Source organism: Aquila chrysaetos, chromosome Z, assembly GCF_900496995.4.
Source record: "Aquila chrysaetos chrysaetos chromosome Z, bAquChr1.4, whole genome shotgun sequence".
Classification (NCBI taxonomy): Eukaryota; Metazoa; Chordata; class Aves; order Accipitriformes; family Accipitridae; genus Aquila; species Aquila chrysaetos.
In genome coordinates this window covers 61019969-61034312 of record NC_044030.1, presented here as the reverse complement: position 1 = coordinate 61034312, position 14344 = coordinate 61019969, and the positions used below count along the sequence as shown (strand labels likewise).

At 36.4% G+C, this 14344-nt stretch overlaps 1 protein-coding gene across 5 annotated transcripts in view; it reads right to left on the bottom strand.

Annotated features, from left to right (window-relative positions):
- Positions 1–2903: 2903 nt before the first annotated feature.
- Positions 2904–14344, bottom strand: part of IQGAP2 (IQ motif containing GTPase activating protein 2) — a 130047-nt gene continuing 118606 nt past the window's right edge. For 4 of the 5 annotated variants that reach the window (XM_030004394.1, XM_030004398.1, XM_030004395.1 and 1 more), the window contains 8 exons: positions 13482–13584; positions 12469–12610; positions 8903–8990; positions 7811–8023; positions 6290–6450; positions 5290–5433; positions 4252–4360; positions 2904–3771 (listed from right to left, as the gene is read on the bottom strand). In XM_030004394.1, coding sequence (XP_029860254.1) covers positions 3658–3771; positions 4252–4360; positions 5290–5433; positions 6290–6450; positions 7811–8023; positions 8903–8990; positions 12469–12610; positions 13482–13584 — 1074 coding nt within the window. In that variant the 3' untranslated portion in view covers positions 2904–3657. Of the gene's footprint in view, positions 3772–4251; positions 4361–5289; positions 5434–6285; positions 6451–7810; positions 8024–8902; positions 8991–12468; positions 12611–13481; positions 13585–14344 lie in introns of those variants that run through there. The other variant, XM_030004397.1, reaches the window with a different exon arrangement.

Sequence of the window (14344 nt, the reverse complement as noted above, 5' to 3'; positions counted from 1 at the left end):
TCCTATAGTCTCACAGCTCTATAAACATATCCATGGGAACACTTAAAAATTTCTAAACCCAAAATAGAAGTGAAGTAAATATCAGTCTTTCTTAAAATAAACATGTATTTGTAAATGTTATAGCAGATGTTGGAAAAGCACACATTGTCAGTATTTGTATTTCTTAAGTTTCAAGAAGCCTTAACAAGTGGGCCAGTGCTTGAGGGATAAACCCATCTACACAGTTTGTGAAAGATATGAAGGGAAACTCGGACTTTATCAGCAGGAAGTACCTTAGTTGTGGATACAAGGAACAGTCATAAGGCTGTGTCCTTTCATGTTCTTAAATTAGATTACTGTAAATATAGTGAATGAATAAAAAACCCCCATGTTTGTTAAATTTTCTGTCTGCATGTGGGAACAAAATTTAATTTAATTTTTGTATCCTTTAGTTATGCAAGTCAGCTTGCTACTTTCTCTCTAGATAAACCAATTGTAATGGAGGTGAAGGGTTCATGACTTCTAAAGCTTTTACCAGTTACCACTTTTTAATTCTACTTCTTGCACCATTTTCAGAGCTTTGTTTGTTGCAGAAGCACGTTGCAGGACAAAACTTCATTACTGTTAAACAAACTAGATCTACCAAAAAAGCCTACAATGACCTAGTAAGATTGCTACATCATTATTGTTTGGGGAAGGAGCCATCCTTCAGCTGTTTAATTCACAGATCAACCTGGTGCATGCCTGGGGTGGGTAGTTACTGCTCAAAGAGGATAAGGTTAGAAGCACACCTCAGAGGCAAAATCAGTCCTTCATGAAGGGGATTATCTATCCAGTTATGAACTTTTTGAAATCAAATGTGACACTGACTCTTTAGATTTGCTGTTAGAGGGAAGTTTGTCATGTCGCTCCTGTATTCTTTTAAAAAGAGACAGCCAAAGGTTTGCAGATAAGCACAAAGTGTAACAGGACAAATCTATTGCTTGTGATGGTGTTTGTGTCTGCTTGGCCAAAGAAGAAAGATGCTGTTTTGTAATTTTGTGGATCAGTTTTGGAGCTTCAGATCCCCAACAGAATGGGTAAGTTCCAAAATAAACTAAGTTAGCTGCCAAGCACTCTTAGTCAACTCTAAAGACACACAGCAGAAAAATGCAAACTGCAGGGCTAACAGACTAAGACTGTGAGCTATTATAATTTCTTTTCACTACCACCAGTGAAGGAAGATGAAGTTGAAGGATAGGCAAGCCTTTCAAGGAAAGGTGCATTTTCTCCTATAGTGGCAATAAGATGCAGAGGCTCTGTTCAGCTGTACTGGCTTTTTCCTCAGGTTTTGCACCAGCAATGCAAGTCTTTCCACAAGACCGTTTCATGAATGAAATTGGTTTTGTCAACTCCTGTCTAACTTTGAAGACCCCAAATTGCAGCTTACAGCAGCCTCCAAAAAGCCTTTCTGTTTTGTTGTATTTAGTAGCTGTCAGCGGCATAGGACAGCAGTGGGTGGGCACAGAATTACTTTGCTCATTTGCATGGTACTCAGTACTACCATCAGTCTTATATTCAAGTAGGAATCATTGTGGTCAGTCCTGTTTAGCAGGGTTCATTGTTTGTTCAGTGACAAGGCCCTAAACTGAACTAGTTAATTAAGAAAAAAAAGCTTCTAAAGGAGTTTGAAGAAATTAAATGGAAATTACTCTTTGATGTGCACTAGAAGAGCAGGAAGCCCAAGAAATGGTTGGAAAAGGTGAGTGCTAGCACAGAGACTGTACCTTTCATATGTATTACCTGGGAACCAAATAAGCTTTCCTAAGCTTGCATACATCAGGAAATAACTGGGGAACATGCTGTTCACATTAGAACTAAGCAGTCTCTAGATACTTCGAGTGCATTACACAAACCAGCATAACCAGGAGTGGCTTACTCCCACAAAGGCTATGGGACTCTAGCATGTCTCACCAGCAGAAGTCCAGGCTTTTGACACATTACCTCAAAGGTCTGGTCTTAGGATCAACATCCCAGCTGTGCAGACTTAACTGCTCAGCTAAAATTTGTCAAAAATATGTAGGAATTAGACAAGACTGTTACAAATAAAAAGGAAAACAAAAGATCAACAGTTTAATTCATATTGAAGTACAATTCACTTCTCTCCTTTAGAAGTAAAAGTGCTGCTTTCACCTTCCCATCCAGCTATTTTAAGTGAACCAGAGTATTAATACTGTAGCATTTATGTCATGTTAAAACGGCTTATACATAACTAGCTAGAAGAAAAATGGAAGCACACAGGAGCTGTTTATCTTTTAATTAAGGATATTAGGGATATTTTAAAATAGTCAAGTGTTCAAATTTAATGCCATGCATAAATGAATATCTCTAGTAAGTGTAATGATTTTTTCAGCTTCTATAATACCAGAGGTCAGTATACCAACTAAACTTGTAGTCTATATATCTGCTACTGAATTGACACTGTTTTATTCCACCTTCAGAATTAATACTTGTTTAATATTTGCTTTTACAATGCATTCCAGAATGCCTCATTGTCCATCTTTTAAAATGTTTGTCACAAGGAAAGTGAGAGTAGGAAATATTTTCTCTTGGTTTATGTATTTATCACATTACCTACTGTACACACTTTTGCTCTGTAGATATAACTGGTAGTTCATCAGTAAAATCATCATCACGTTCAATGGCATAAAGGCCATGAAGTCTTCACTGCTGAGAAACCTTCCCAAAGTGTACTGTGAGGACAATCAAGCTTAATTAGATTCTATTTTATAAAATCACTGAAAGAGGTTCTTTCACTACCATCTGGATTGCTGCTTTAATGACTCTTTAAAATGAAATTTAGGAACAAAGCCAGTTTAATTAGGTAATGTTTATTTTACATAGAACAATCTCCAAAGAATATTTTAAAAAAACAATCTAAATACTGATTTTATTGCATTTATTTTCTTACAAAAAAGACAGACAGGCACAATTTACGTATTCAAATACTTCAAACTGAACGACAACTGTTCACTATTCAGATTTCCCCAATGCCACTCCAAAGGCTGTGAAAGTAGAAAACGTCATTTTACATGAGGCAGTAGTGCATTTAGTAGGAATGAATCACAAAATATATTTTTGTACAGTAAAACGTTATTGTCACTTTATAATTACCTATAAAAATTTTTGAATTGCACAATAAGTTTGCTTTACAGTTGACAACTGCCAGAAAATAGGCTTAGTATGTAACTAAATATTTGCTCAAACTATCCCCTAGAAACACATTAGGATTTCTTTTGGTAAATACTTAAAAATCTAACAGGAACTATATTATTTATCTGAGGTCTTTTAAACACGTTTTAATAGGAAGAGGTTTATATATTCAACTAAATTCAGTTTCTGTCTACCTTAAAATCCATACAACCACAATAGCTGAGTGTCCTAAACAATATTTTGATTTGAAAGTACCAACACCAATGATATCTGGAACTGTTTAAATTAATCTATTTCCAATTTTTTTGCTTCATTATCAATGCTGAAAAGGCACTGCGTACATTCCTCTGAACATTTGGTGTTTTAGGGTTTTTTTTCTCAAAGTTAAAAAGCATCCAACAACAAACATAAAACAAGCGTTTGAAAGCAAAAAAATACTGAATAGATTTCCCACTGATGGATGCAGTCCATGATATCTGAAGACACTCATTTTCCATAAAACTTCTTATTCAACAAGAATATGAGCAAATTCACATTCACTTTAGCTTTATCAAACATTTTCATTACAGCCACACCTTCATACTGCATCTGAAGCAAATCCTGTAATCAGAAATAAAATCATTACTCTGTGTTTGAATCCATACCTTACAGCAACAAGATGGGGTCATTTTCATCATGTGATAACCATCTCAAACTCCAGGTCCTTCACAATTTAAACAATTACAAGCAACTGTTGGATAGGTGTAGAAACCATTACATGTCCTCTAGATCCCAAATTGTAGACTGTCAGTAACAGCAAACCAGAAGAAATACTGTTTTCTGTGTATTTTAATTTTCTCTTGGTATTTGCTGCTTGCCATTGAACTAATGTGGCATTTGGTTTCATGCAGTTGGCCTAATATAAATGTTAACCCAACTTCCTGCCCACCATCCTACGGAAGTTATATAGTTATTCCTCACATGATCTGTTGCTCTTTGCTGACTGAAAAGTTCATGAATATATATAAAAAAAGTCTGAAATTGCATTTAGAGGAAATGCAACTGTGACTATACAGCAAAGTAACAAAATTCAAACTCTACCTGGAAATGGAGCTGCACTTTTTCCATCTCAACCCCCAAAAATTTTGCTTTGATTTCAAAGTCACCCACTTCTTCTCCAGGTGTGATATCAAACATCACATTCTTAAACCTCGAAACAAAAATAAGGGTAATTGATTATGTATACTGTGCAATTTTATACAGTCCAGAAACTGTTTTGGGGAAAAAGCCTGCAGAACACAAAAGAACTTTGACCATAAGCAGTGTAAATATTGTCAAATGAACCACTCCATCCCTATTGCAGTGTCTTCTTAGAGACTTTCTGGTGTACATATAGTATGAAATATAGAGCTCTCAACTCTTTTATATTGGAAAAAAAAAAAATGGGGTGTGGGAAGTTCAGGGAACAAAGATGACCACACACCCACAGCATAGGAACAGGGCAGCCAGATTTTCATTCTGCCACACCTGAGCATCTCCTTGCAGGTGTGTACACTCTTCTCTGGTTTCAGTTTGCCTCATGTGGCTTCCTCTGCCTGATGAATCCACTTGGAAAAAGAATTGCAACCTGGAAAACTTTTCCATCTATCTTCTGCATGGAAAAGAGTGCAGAGGATGGAATATTTTCACTGCAGTGGCCTCAAAATGGATAGATACAAAAGGGATTTTAAACCACCATATCCATTCACCTTGCCATAGGGAGGAAGTGCAGAAAACCAGACGTTTACTCAGTTATATGAAAATGATTGGTCACTAAATAAAAAAAAAAAAACAAACCTGCTACAACTGCTTAATAAGTCAGTCATTAGCAGTGAGTGTGTTACTGGACTTGTACTGGTTCCATCTAAGCTAATGCCAAAATAGGCTTATTCAAACGTTTTCCCAAGGTATTCGTATAGCAAGTTACAAGGGAAAAAATTAATTACGACAATTAGGCTTTATCATTCTTCTGAATGTAAAAGTCTGAGGTAATTTTAGGTGTGGCACAGGAAATCATGAAGATTTCTTTTAACAAAAGCCATGCCCCCCTAAGAAGCTGTTGATTAGAAAATGATCTCAATTGTTTTATACCACACTTACTGGTTGGTTTGAAGATCTTCAATTTCTAAGATGACACCTTTTTCATGCAGTCTTGCAGCTGTGTACTTCAATGAGACCTGCTTCAGTTTTTTGCTTCCCTTCACCTCCCCTTTTCCATCTAATTTAATTGACCTCCGTGAATTTCTGGGAAGAGAACAAGAAAAATGGCTTTTGATTTATCTACCAGGTCTTTTATACTTAAACTATCCTTCTAGCCATATTTAGCTTTCCTTCACTCCTTGCCTTCTTGAACTCCTATTAATGAACAAAATTAATATTAAAAATAAATCTAAGAATTAGAGGGATTTTTAGCACACAGTGAATAGTCTAAACATTTTAGCAATGATTTTGAATCAATGTTTTTTAGCACCTGTTTAAACTTTATTGTGAAATGCAGCCTTAATCCAAGAGAGTCCACAATCATCACTTTAAAATAGCAATTTGTAATCATACAGTGACATAGCTATTAAATAAGATTGGCCATTAGAGTTCATTTTTGGATCAATGAGGTATGCACTGGGAAAGTTCCTGTTCATATCAATAAAATGTTTTCACTTTGACACTTCAGTGGCATTGGCAGGGGAGCTTGCTCTCAAGTAACTGCATCATACCTGAAAAGTAAAATGTTTTAGGCATTTATTTTCCCTTTTTCCATTCTAAAGACAAACCCCAATCCTTTTAACGAAAGAATAAAATCAATAATTATTTCCCAAAACTGCATGACTTCAAAGTATGCTAATAGATCTGCAAAGTAGCACCAGTTAAATATATTGAAAACATGTATACATCTGAGGCCTCTTTCTGTAAGGCAGCTTTAAATAAATGCAAGACTACTTTCCAGTTTTTCACTCAGGTCACAGTGACAACCCCCATGGACTTTTTAACCTGTGGATTGTCAGTCAAAACAATTGAAATCAAAACTTTCAACTACCAATTGACACCTGCTCTCCTTCCTGATAAAACACACTGAAATATTGAAAGACAAGAAGACTCAACTCACTTTCTTGTTAAGTTGTCTAAACAAGTTTTTATATAGGTGTTGTAATAATTAATTTGTTCTTCATAAAATGCTGTCTTGGAGTTAAGTGCATTCAAAGTCTGCTGGAGTTTCACCAATTCAGCTTTTCGATGATGTCTGTATCTTCTTTGATTCCGGATATCCTAAATAAATTTATTAATGTAATTTGTTTATTAATTTGATATTTAAAAAAGTCTCAGCTTATTACCATTCAAATCTGTAATTACACAACCTGACTTAATTACTGGGAGAAAGCACAAGCTGTCATGTTAGTTCTCACAAGCACAGTACCAGTAGTGAGCACTACAGTTTACATGACTGTACGGAAGACAACAATCACATTGCGAGTCATGTATACAAGTGGTGGTATCTTGAACTCCGTTATGGTCTCCAGGGCATGACAGACACAGAAGTCATAAGGAAGATGTTATCTTCATGCCATAAATGAAAGCTTTCTCACAGCTAGTTTCTTGTGAGAGGCCTAAGAAATGAGACCTTTGGCTTCTACCAGGTAAAACTAGCTACTGCTAAACTAAAGCTTGGGTTGAAGGTAATGGTTGAGTTGAGGCAGTCAAAAGTAAAATAAAAGCAACTTCCAGTCCTAAGGCTCATCCCAGTCTTCATATTGCCTTACTGGCTCAAAACAAAGCATGTGGGCTTATAGATAAGAAATAAAAAAGAATGGGACACTGAATACATGTGTAGAATGGTTTTATCTCAAGTAGAAGCAGATGCAGACACCTGAACTGAGCAGGGCTTTAAAATGGCACTTCAAAGTAGGTGCAACAGGACATAATCATATTAGAAACTTAGCTCACATAAGTAATTTACTCATTTATGTAATAAAATATATTTGCAACTTTAAGAAATAATATATCTATAATATGTAAATCACTTGTGAGCTATGAGTAATTTACTCATGAGTAATTAAAGATCATCCAATAGACTAAGATTCTTACAGCCAGTATAAGGTGTGGATTTGGAACAGGATTTGCCAGTTTATACACAGCAGGCCCGGTGCTTTATCAACCCCAAGATGGGCACCGCATTGGCCCACTATTCTCCTTGTGTCCTGCCCAACCACTGCAGATTGGTGTTAATACAAATCAGAGGATGTTTTGGGTTTTTAAGTCTTTTTAAACCTTACCAAGGCTACATTAATTATTAATTGAAACACTGATGAGTAATTCTGATTCCTTTTAAGGAAAAGCTGTAAAAAGCTGTATTGAAACACATTGTACTGGAGAAAGTAAGACAGCATCAATATCAAATCTGGATAACAAAGTCTACTGTTGTATGTTATTCAGTTCAGGTAGTTATGCATAAGAGTACTGTCTTTCACTTATTTTGTCAGCAAACAAAGATGATTTGTTTCTTATGTGGATACTTCAGCAATTTAGTGTAGCATTCTCTGGAAAATGTATATTGTAGATCTCTAGCTGGAATGAATTTAGGCTATATGCCTAAAACCCATCAATATACAGGGAAGCATGATGCACTTACCTTAGCAATCTCATTTATAATTTCTTGGTACTTAGTTGCTGAAGAGACTAGTCCTGCTTGTTCCAAGGTCCGGAGATTTCTCTGAATTTTCCTTTTCTTTTGTTCTATTGGTAGTTGCCCATCTTCAAAAATAGACTTACTGGGCTTCATTTTCTCTGGAGTTTTGGAATTTAAGATGGCACGTTTTTCTACAAGTTTCAAGTGCTCAGATTCCTGGGTAAAAAATAAAAATAAATAAAAAAAATCCGGAACAGTTATTCTCCAGCTCGTGATAACAGTTAAGTATTCAAGTACCTTGAATTCTCAAAAGAGATTATCAAGAATCAAGGTGCAGGCTTTATTTATATCCTCTTACAACAAGATCTGAAAGTGCTCCATTTATTATGCCTTTTGGCATACCTTAAGTAACTAATCACAACACTAGACATGTATTTCAATTAAACAAAACATGTCTAAAATCAGCCAGATGACACAATGACTTCATTAGTTGTGGGAAGACTGTCCAGATCTCACAGGTGTCCCCTACATATGCACACACTGAGGTAAGATAAAATGTGCACATTATTGAGATGTAGCTTTGTGTGTTAGCATCTACAGGGAAGTCTTCAACTGGGACCTCTTCCTACTCAACTCCCATACTAAGGATAGCAGTAGTTCCCCAGGCAGCTGTTTGCTTGTATTGCTTAAGGAAATAAACTAAGTGTCAGGGAACTTGAGGTAAGATACTGAAGTTCACAAGAAAAAAAAAAAAAAAATCTAGCAGAAGGATTCACATCAGGCTATTTGATTGTATTATAACATAGCAGAGAAAAGACCCTGTTTACAAAAAATGTAAAGAAAAAAAATTATTCTAGTTGTGCTAGTCGACAGCAAGACTTAATTTTTCTTTTCCTCTGAAGCGGCTCCCAATTAAGCAGTAAAAGAAAATTTGCAAGTCTCACGCTTTGAAGGCTCTAGATCTGAATAGTCTAAAAGCAATTATTTCACTGTTATAAAGTGGTGGAGAAAGCTGTCAGAGATACGTTAAGGCCTTCAAATAGCTTTAATAAAATATGCACTTTCTTCCCTGTTCAGGCACAATATAGCACTTACCTGTTGCGCAGTGGCTGGTGTTTCTAATATTTCTAAGAGCGTATCCCCTGGCTGTGTTCGTATGACATCCACAATAAGTCTTTTGGTCCTTTTAAAAAGGATATATGGATATTACAAGACAGTTGTCATTGGATCACTTGTGCATTTCATTTCTTCAACAGTAAAACTAGCAAGCTCCCCCTTTATTACAGATACTTGGTAATGTTTATGTTTCCTAGCTTTTTATGTTTCAGAGCTTCCATTAATAATTTTGAACATCTGGCTTCTACACAGGTCTGAATAGAGAAATACATGCATACTTTTCCCCCTTTTATTTTAGAAAACAGTTAACCAACCAGCATAGTAAAACAGTTACTCTTAACATAATAAAAATCCAAGCAACAACTCATATGGATTTAATTATGATCATGACAAAACAGCACATAGGAATGTAATCTTTGCAAAGCCTGAGCTATGCATGGTTCCATTAAGGGTCACGTTTACTGAATAAAGTGGAAATGTACCAAAAAATGCTGAACTTCTAAAGGAATTTTACATCCAACGCAGTGCATTTACACACACCACTTAAAGGCAGATATTTCTCTAGTGGCAAAGGAAAAGGAGCATTTCCTTGCTAAAAAAGGGAAGCTGCTACACCCCGATATGTAAACCAGGGTTTTTTTGGTAAGAGTTTATCTCATTCCTGCTACCTCTTCATCCATAATACTTCCAAGAACATCCTGTTACAGAATTCTTTTAATTTAGAGGACACTGTTGCAAATGACATATAGCTTATTATTCTTAAAAATTAACAGAAACTTGAAGATGCAACTTAAGTTTCCCAGGAAAATGTCTAAATATGGTCAAGGCTTCTTTGACAAAACCACATGAAGTGGTTTAAAATGAGTTTACCTACGTAAAGTTGGGGGTTTGCTGGTGTTTTCAGGTCAGAAAGTTCTCAAAAATGCAATGAAATGGGACAAAAGATTTACCCATATACAGGCAAATATTATCCTAAACCACTGTGTATTTGGGTATGATCCAAGCATCCATGGAAGGGGCAGCAGGGTAGGAATGACTGACAGCGCAGGCAGAGCTGAAGCACTGCTCCTTCCATGTTAGAAGGCAACCTGATAAACCACCTGGAAACTAGTTTTCTCATCCAAAGCTACTGTTAACTGCACTGAGCAGTTCTAGCACATTCAACAGCTTCTGAAGGACTGATGTTAAATGTATTTTTTCCTTCACAAACCCTCTTGGAATCCTTTCCAGTTTGCCAGGAATAAAAACCAAAACCAAATCAGAAAGGTTTCTTAAAGTTGGTTCACTTGGGCTACATCAACACATTGCTGGCTTTCTCTGCCTGACACAACCTTTGCCAGTCTTCAGTGGTCACCACCACATCCTACATTAACATACGTGGGATGGCGTTATCGTTTTATGCACTGCCTTAGAAACAGGTGCTGATACGGCTGATAAGACAGGAGGTTTATCTCCACTTCCTCTCCCTTCAGCTTCCTCTCACCACGTACCAGACCTGCTCAGCTCTGTCTCAGAAACATCCCACTTGGGGCTGGATGCCTCCCCCTCCACCTGCCACTTGGCACTCAGCACCTCTGCCCTCAAACCACAGAGGTCTGGCACCTTACAGAGACTCCTCTAGACAGGGGTACCAGCAAATCTTAGGGTTCTTCACGGAAGCCTTAACAAAACCATTTAAAAAGCAACTATGTCAACACTTCTACAGAATAGGCATGTATGTCGCTTGCAGAGAAACAAGGAACATTCAGTGAATCAGCCGTGACTTGAATTTTAGCCAGGTGCCTAACATTTAACAGTTGCAGTAAAAGACTTCTCTGCAGCTAAGGTAGGAAAGCTAAGCATCTGTATTTACACATCTTATATAAAAGGCAGTGGTATTTTAACTTCTGGTATTGCTGCAACTTAACACGTTGCTAATTATTCTTCTGTTAGATTATTTACTGAATTTCCTCAAAATATGAGAAATATTACTTGAAAGCACTTATGCAATGGAGAAGTTAAATTCTTTAATTAATTCTCATACTATTGTTTCAACATATTTCCATACAGTGTAGACTATTTTTTCAACATAATTCCACACAGTGTAGAGGATTAAAGACATTTCTTTTGGCCTTGATTTTTCATATTTTTTTAGGTATTCCATTAAGGGGTAATATTTTACTCCTACACAGAGGAAAAAAAGGACAGGAAGCACAATTTTTTTTTTTTTTTTTTTTTTTTTTTTTTTAAAGGGACAGTGGCAGGCATATCCCTATTACAAAAGCAGCCTGGGAACAGCTCTAGAGCCTTGGTCTTGGGAATACCAAGTGACTAACACAGTTTTGATTTGACATTGTCATTGTAGTCCCTTTACTTTAGATCTCAAATTATATTTGATAAAAAGTTAGAGAAAAACCTCAGTGTTTTCTTATTTAAGATTCAGATCAAATATGCACAATTACAGTAGAAAAACTCCTCTTCCTTTTAGGATAAAGAGCAAGAATTTTCTTGCACTTAAAATCACATTTTTTTTCCCAGATTTTAAACAGGCATTTATGGCTTTTCTAGAAACTGCACTGCTTACTATAGACATCATAGCTAAGAACTTTCTTCAGAAGTAAAACTTCACATATTACCTAATAAATTCAGTTTATTGATTTTTTACTTGGAAAAAAAAATACTAACAGATTAGAGTTGAATTACAGCCTGTATCTACACTCCTAGTGCTTGCAAAGGTGTAAAATCCTTATGAACTTCTAATCTTCAAACTTGTGGGGTAAAAATAAGCATAATAATAGAGGACAGCACCACCCCATTCTCCCCCTTGTTCAGGAAGGGCCAGGATCTTAAATAAGCCAATCTTTATTCTGGACAGCTTGAAATAACTTCAAAAGAGGGGTGCCAATGATTTGATACTAAGTGCTTTCATAAAAATATTTTTGACTATAAAGTAGCCTATATCCCAGGGTACCTCAGTAGCTATTTCTTAATTTGCTCACCAAATAGAGTAAACATCATTTTCTTTTCCTAGATAAAAGCATGCACTATTCCCACTGAAGTGACAGTCCCATCCTGTTCAAATGGCAGATGGCAGTAGGTCAAGGAAGTGTTTTCTTTTGAGAGGGAGGAGAGGAGAGTGTGATACTGTCCATCCCTTAAAGAGCTAGACAGCTTTTCATCTCTGCTTTCCCAAGGATGTGGTGTTTTAAAGCAGAGTGCTTTTACAACTTCATGGAAAAACACCTACCAGGTTAGATAATGATCCAGTCATGTTCCAAAACACAAGTGGCAGTATCTTTCTGTAAGCTTTCTGGAAGAACTGACATTTTTTCTGACTTTTGCAAGAGTTTGAGTAGGACTGAACACAAATTGGCTTTTGAAAACTGAGTGCACTCCGCACCTCAAAAATGCACTTAGGCAGAGCAGCTGGGTGGAAGCAACTTTTTAAAACAAACAAACAAAAACCCCACACAACACAAAAAAAAACCCAAACCAAACAAAAAACCCCCAAACCAAAACAGAACCAAAAAGCATCACCATAATATAGGTTTTTGAGCAAAACTTACTTTATCATCAGGCTTTTGAGATCCTGATCTTCACCTTCTCGTAACTCATATTTGCTTGTTAGAGACAGTGAAATCTCTGTTTTTGCAAGTTGAGTCAATGTGCTTTCCCTGTTAGGGTCATTGGGATCAACAGCTCCTTCCCCTGTAAGGAAACATTTAATTCAAGTTTGCCAACTTTCCCATGATTCAATGCATGAAGTGAACAAGAATGTAGATAAATCACTGTAAATCATCAGAAATATTAAGTTTATTAAATAGCTCACCCACTAAAAAGAAGCAGTCTTTTTTGGACTTTGAACAATCAAAACCATAAGCCAGCTATTTATAAGCCCAGTTAGAATATTTTGGAAATGCCACCAATTCTTGCTTTTCAAGCTACTCATGTACAAGAGACTCACATGTCTTCTTCTCAAAGGAGAATAAAAACAATTTAACATCCTTTGTGCTAACATGCAGTGATAGTGAAAAATGAAAGAGTAGCAGCTATGTTAACAGGCTGTTCACTTGGAAGCTGGTATTATCCATGACATCCTCGCTACTTTCAAAACAGTTCATGTCTTACTACAATTAAGACAAATTAACACATTTATTCCTTATAACTTTCTAATAAATTTGCATAATTTTAACACTTCGTAATTGGATAATTGTCAAAATAAAAATGGCTGTTTTAAGAATTCTCCATGAACTTTTTGTAAGTTTCTAGCCAACACTAGCAAATCTTAAGATCAGGTTATTAAAAATCACTTGTTTTCTATCTGCAATTTGAGCACAACTGGATCATTCTGCTTGAAGCATTGTTTAGATTTTTAATCACATCACCAATCTTTAGAGTGAATATTGCAGTTAGAAGAAGGTTCAACTATAAGGAGCGATGTTACAAAAAGTGTTCAGAAAAGAATTCTATAGTAAATGAAGAAGCTGTCACTATGAGAGACACGAGAGTATTTAAATCACCCCCCCATTTAATTCTGCCACTAGAGTGAAGTTAACCATAAAGACAAAGAATAGCATACCAAGGAAAGACTCTACATCAGGAACAGGTCCCAGCCCTTCCAGCAATTCATTCAGCAGGTCATTTGGCTCAGCAGCAATAGCATCCTGGTGTTCTAATAGTAGCTATAAACAAATGTAAGTGAGGTCATTGTCCAAAAAACCCCATTCCCAGTGTCTTTATACTTGTAAGTAAATCTGGAGACTAAATGCTGAAAAACACAGACCTAATGTGATCAGGATTATGGAGGACCCAAGGGGGTAAGCATGCTCAATTCTGGACCATGAATTTAGACTTGGTCTTGCTGTAAGACAGGTTGCCATGCTCTTCTGACAATCATCTCTGGAGTGCTGAACATCACAGCTGAGCAGAAGTTTAATTATGACTAACAAACTATCACAGACTAAAGGGTGATAGTCCCAAGCAGAGCATTTCAGTTCTGCATCCTGAACTAAGCACACAAAGGAATGAATACAGCGTTGGTGGTCCATAGAAAGATACCTATTTTCTGTATATCCATTCCAGTAGCTTACAATAGTGTCAGTGATACCTTTCAGAAATGACTCTATTTTATAAGCGAGAAACACGCCATACAGCACCTGCTGCACAATTTCTAATAGACTTAGAAGTTGCAGGAGATTAGTGAACATATCCACAATAATTGCATTGCACCTGGACACATTCTCAAGACTTTAAGCCACAAAAATACTGGTAAGCCAAGTTAATAAAGAGAATGAACAGGGCAGTAACATTTTCTTGAAAACAGGCTCTCAGTACCCATGAGAAAAGCAACCTCATGCTAAGTTAGGTAAAGCCAGCAGCATTAGTGACTGCTAGATTTAATAGTCCATTCCCCATAGAAACAAAATTCCTTACTTGGAGGAC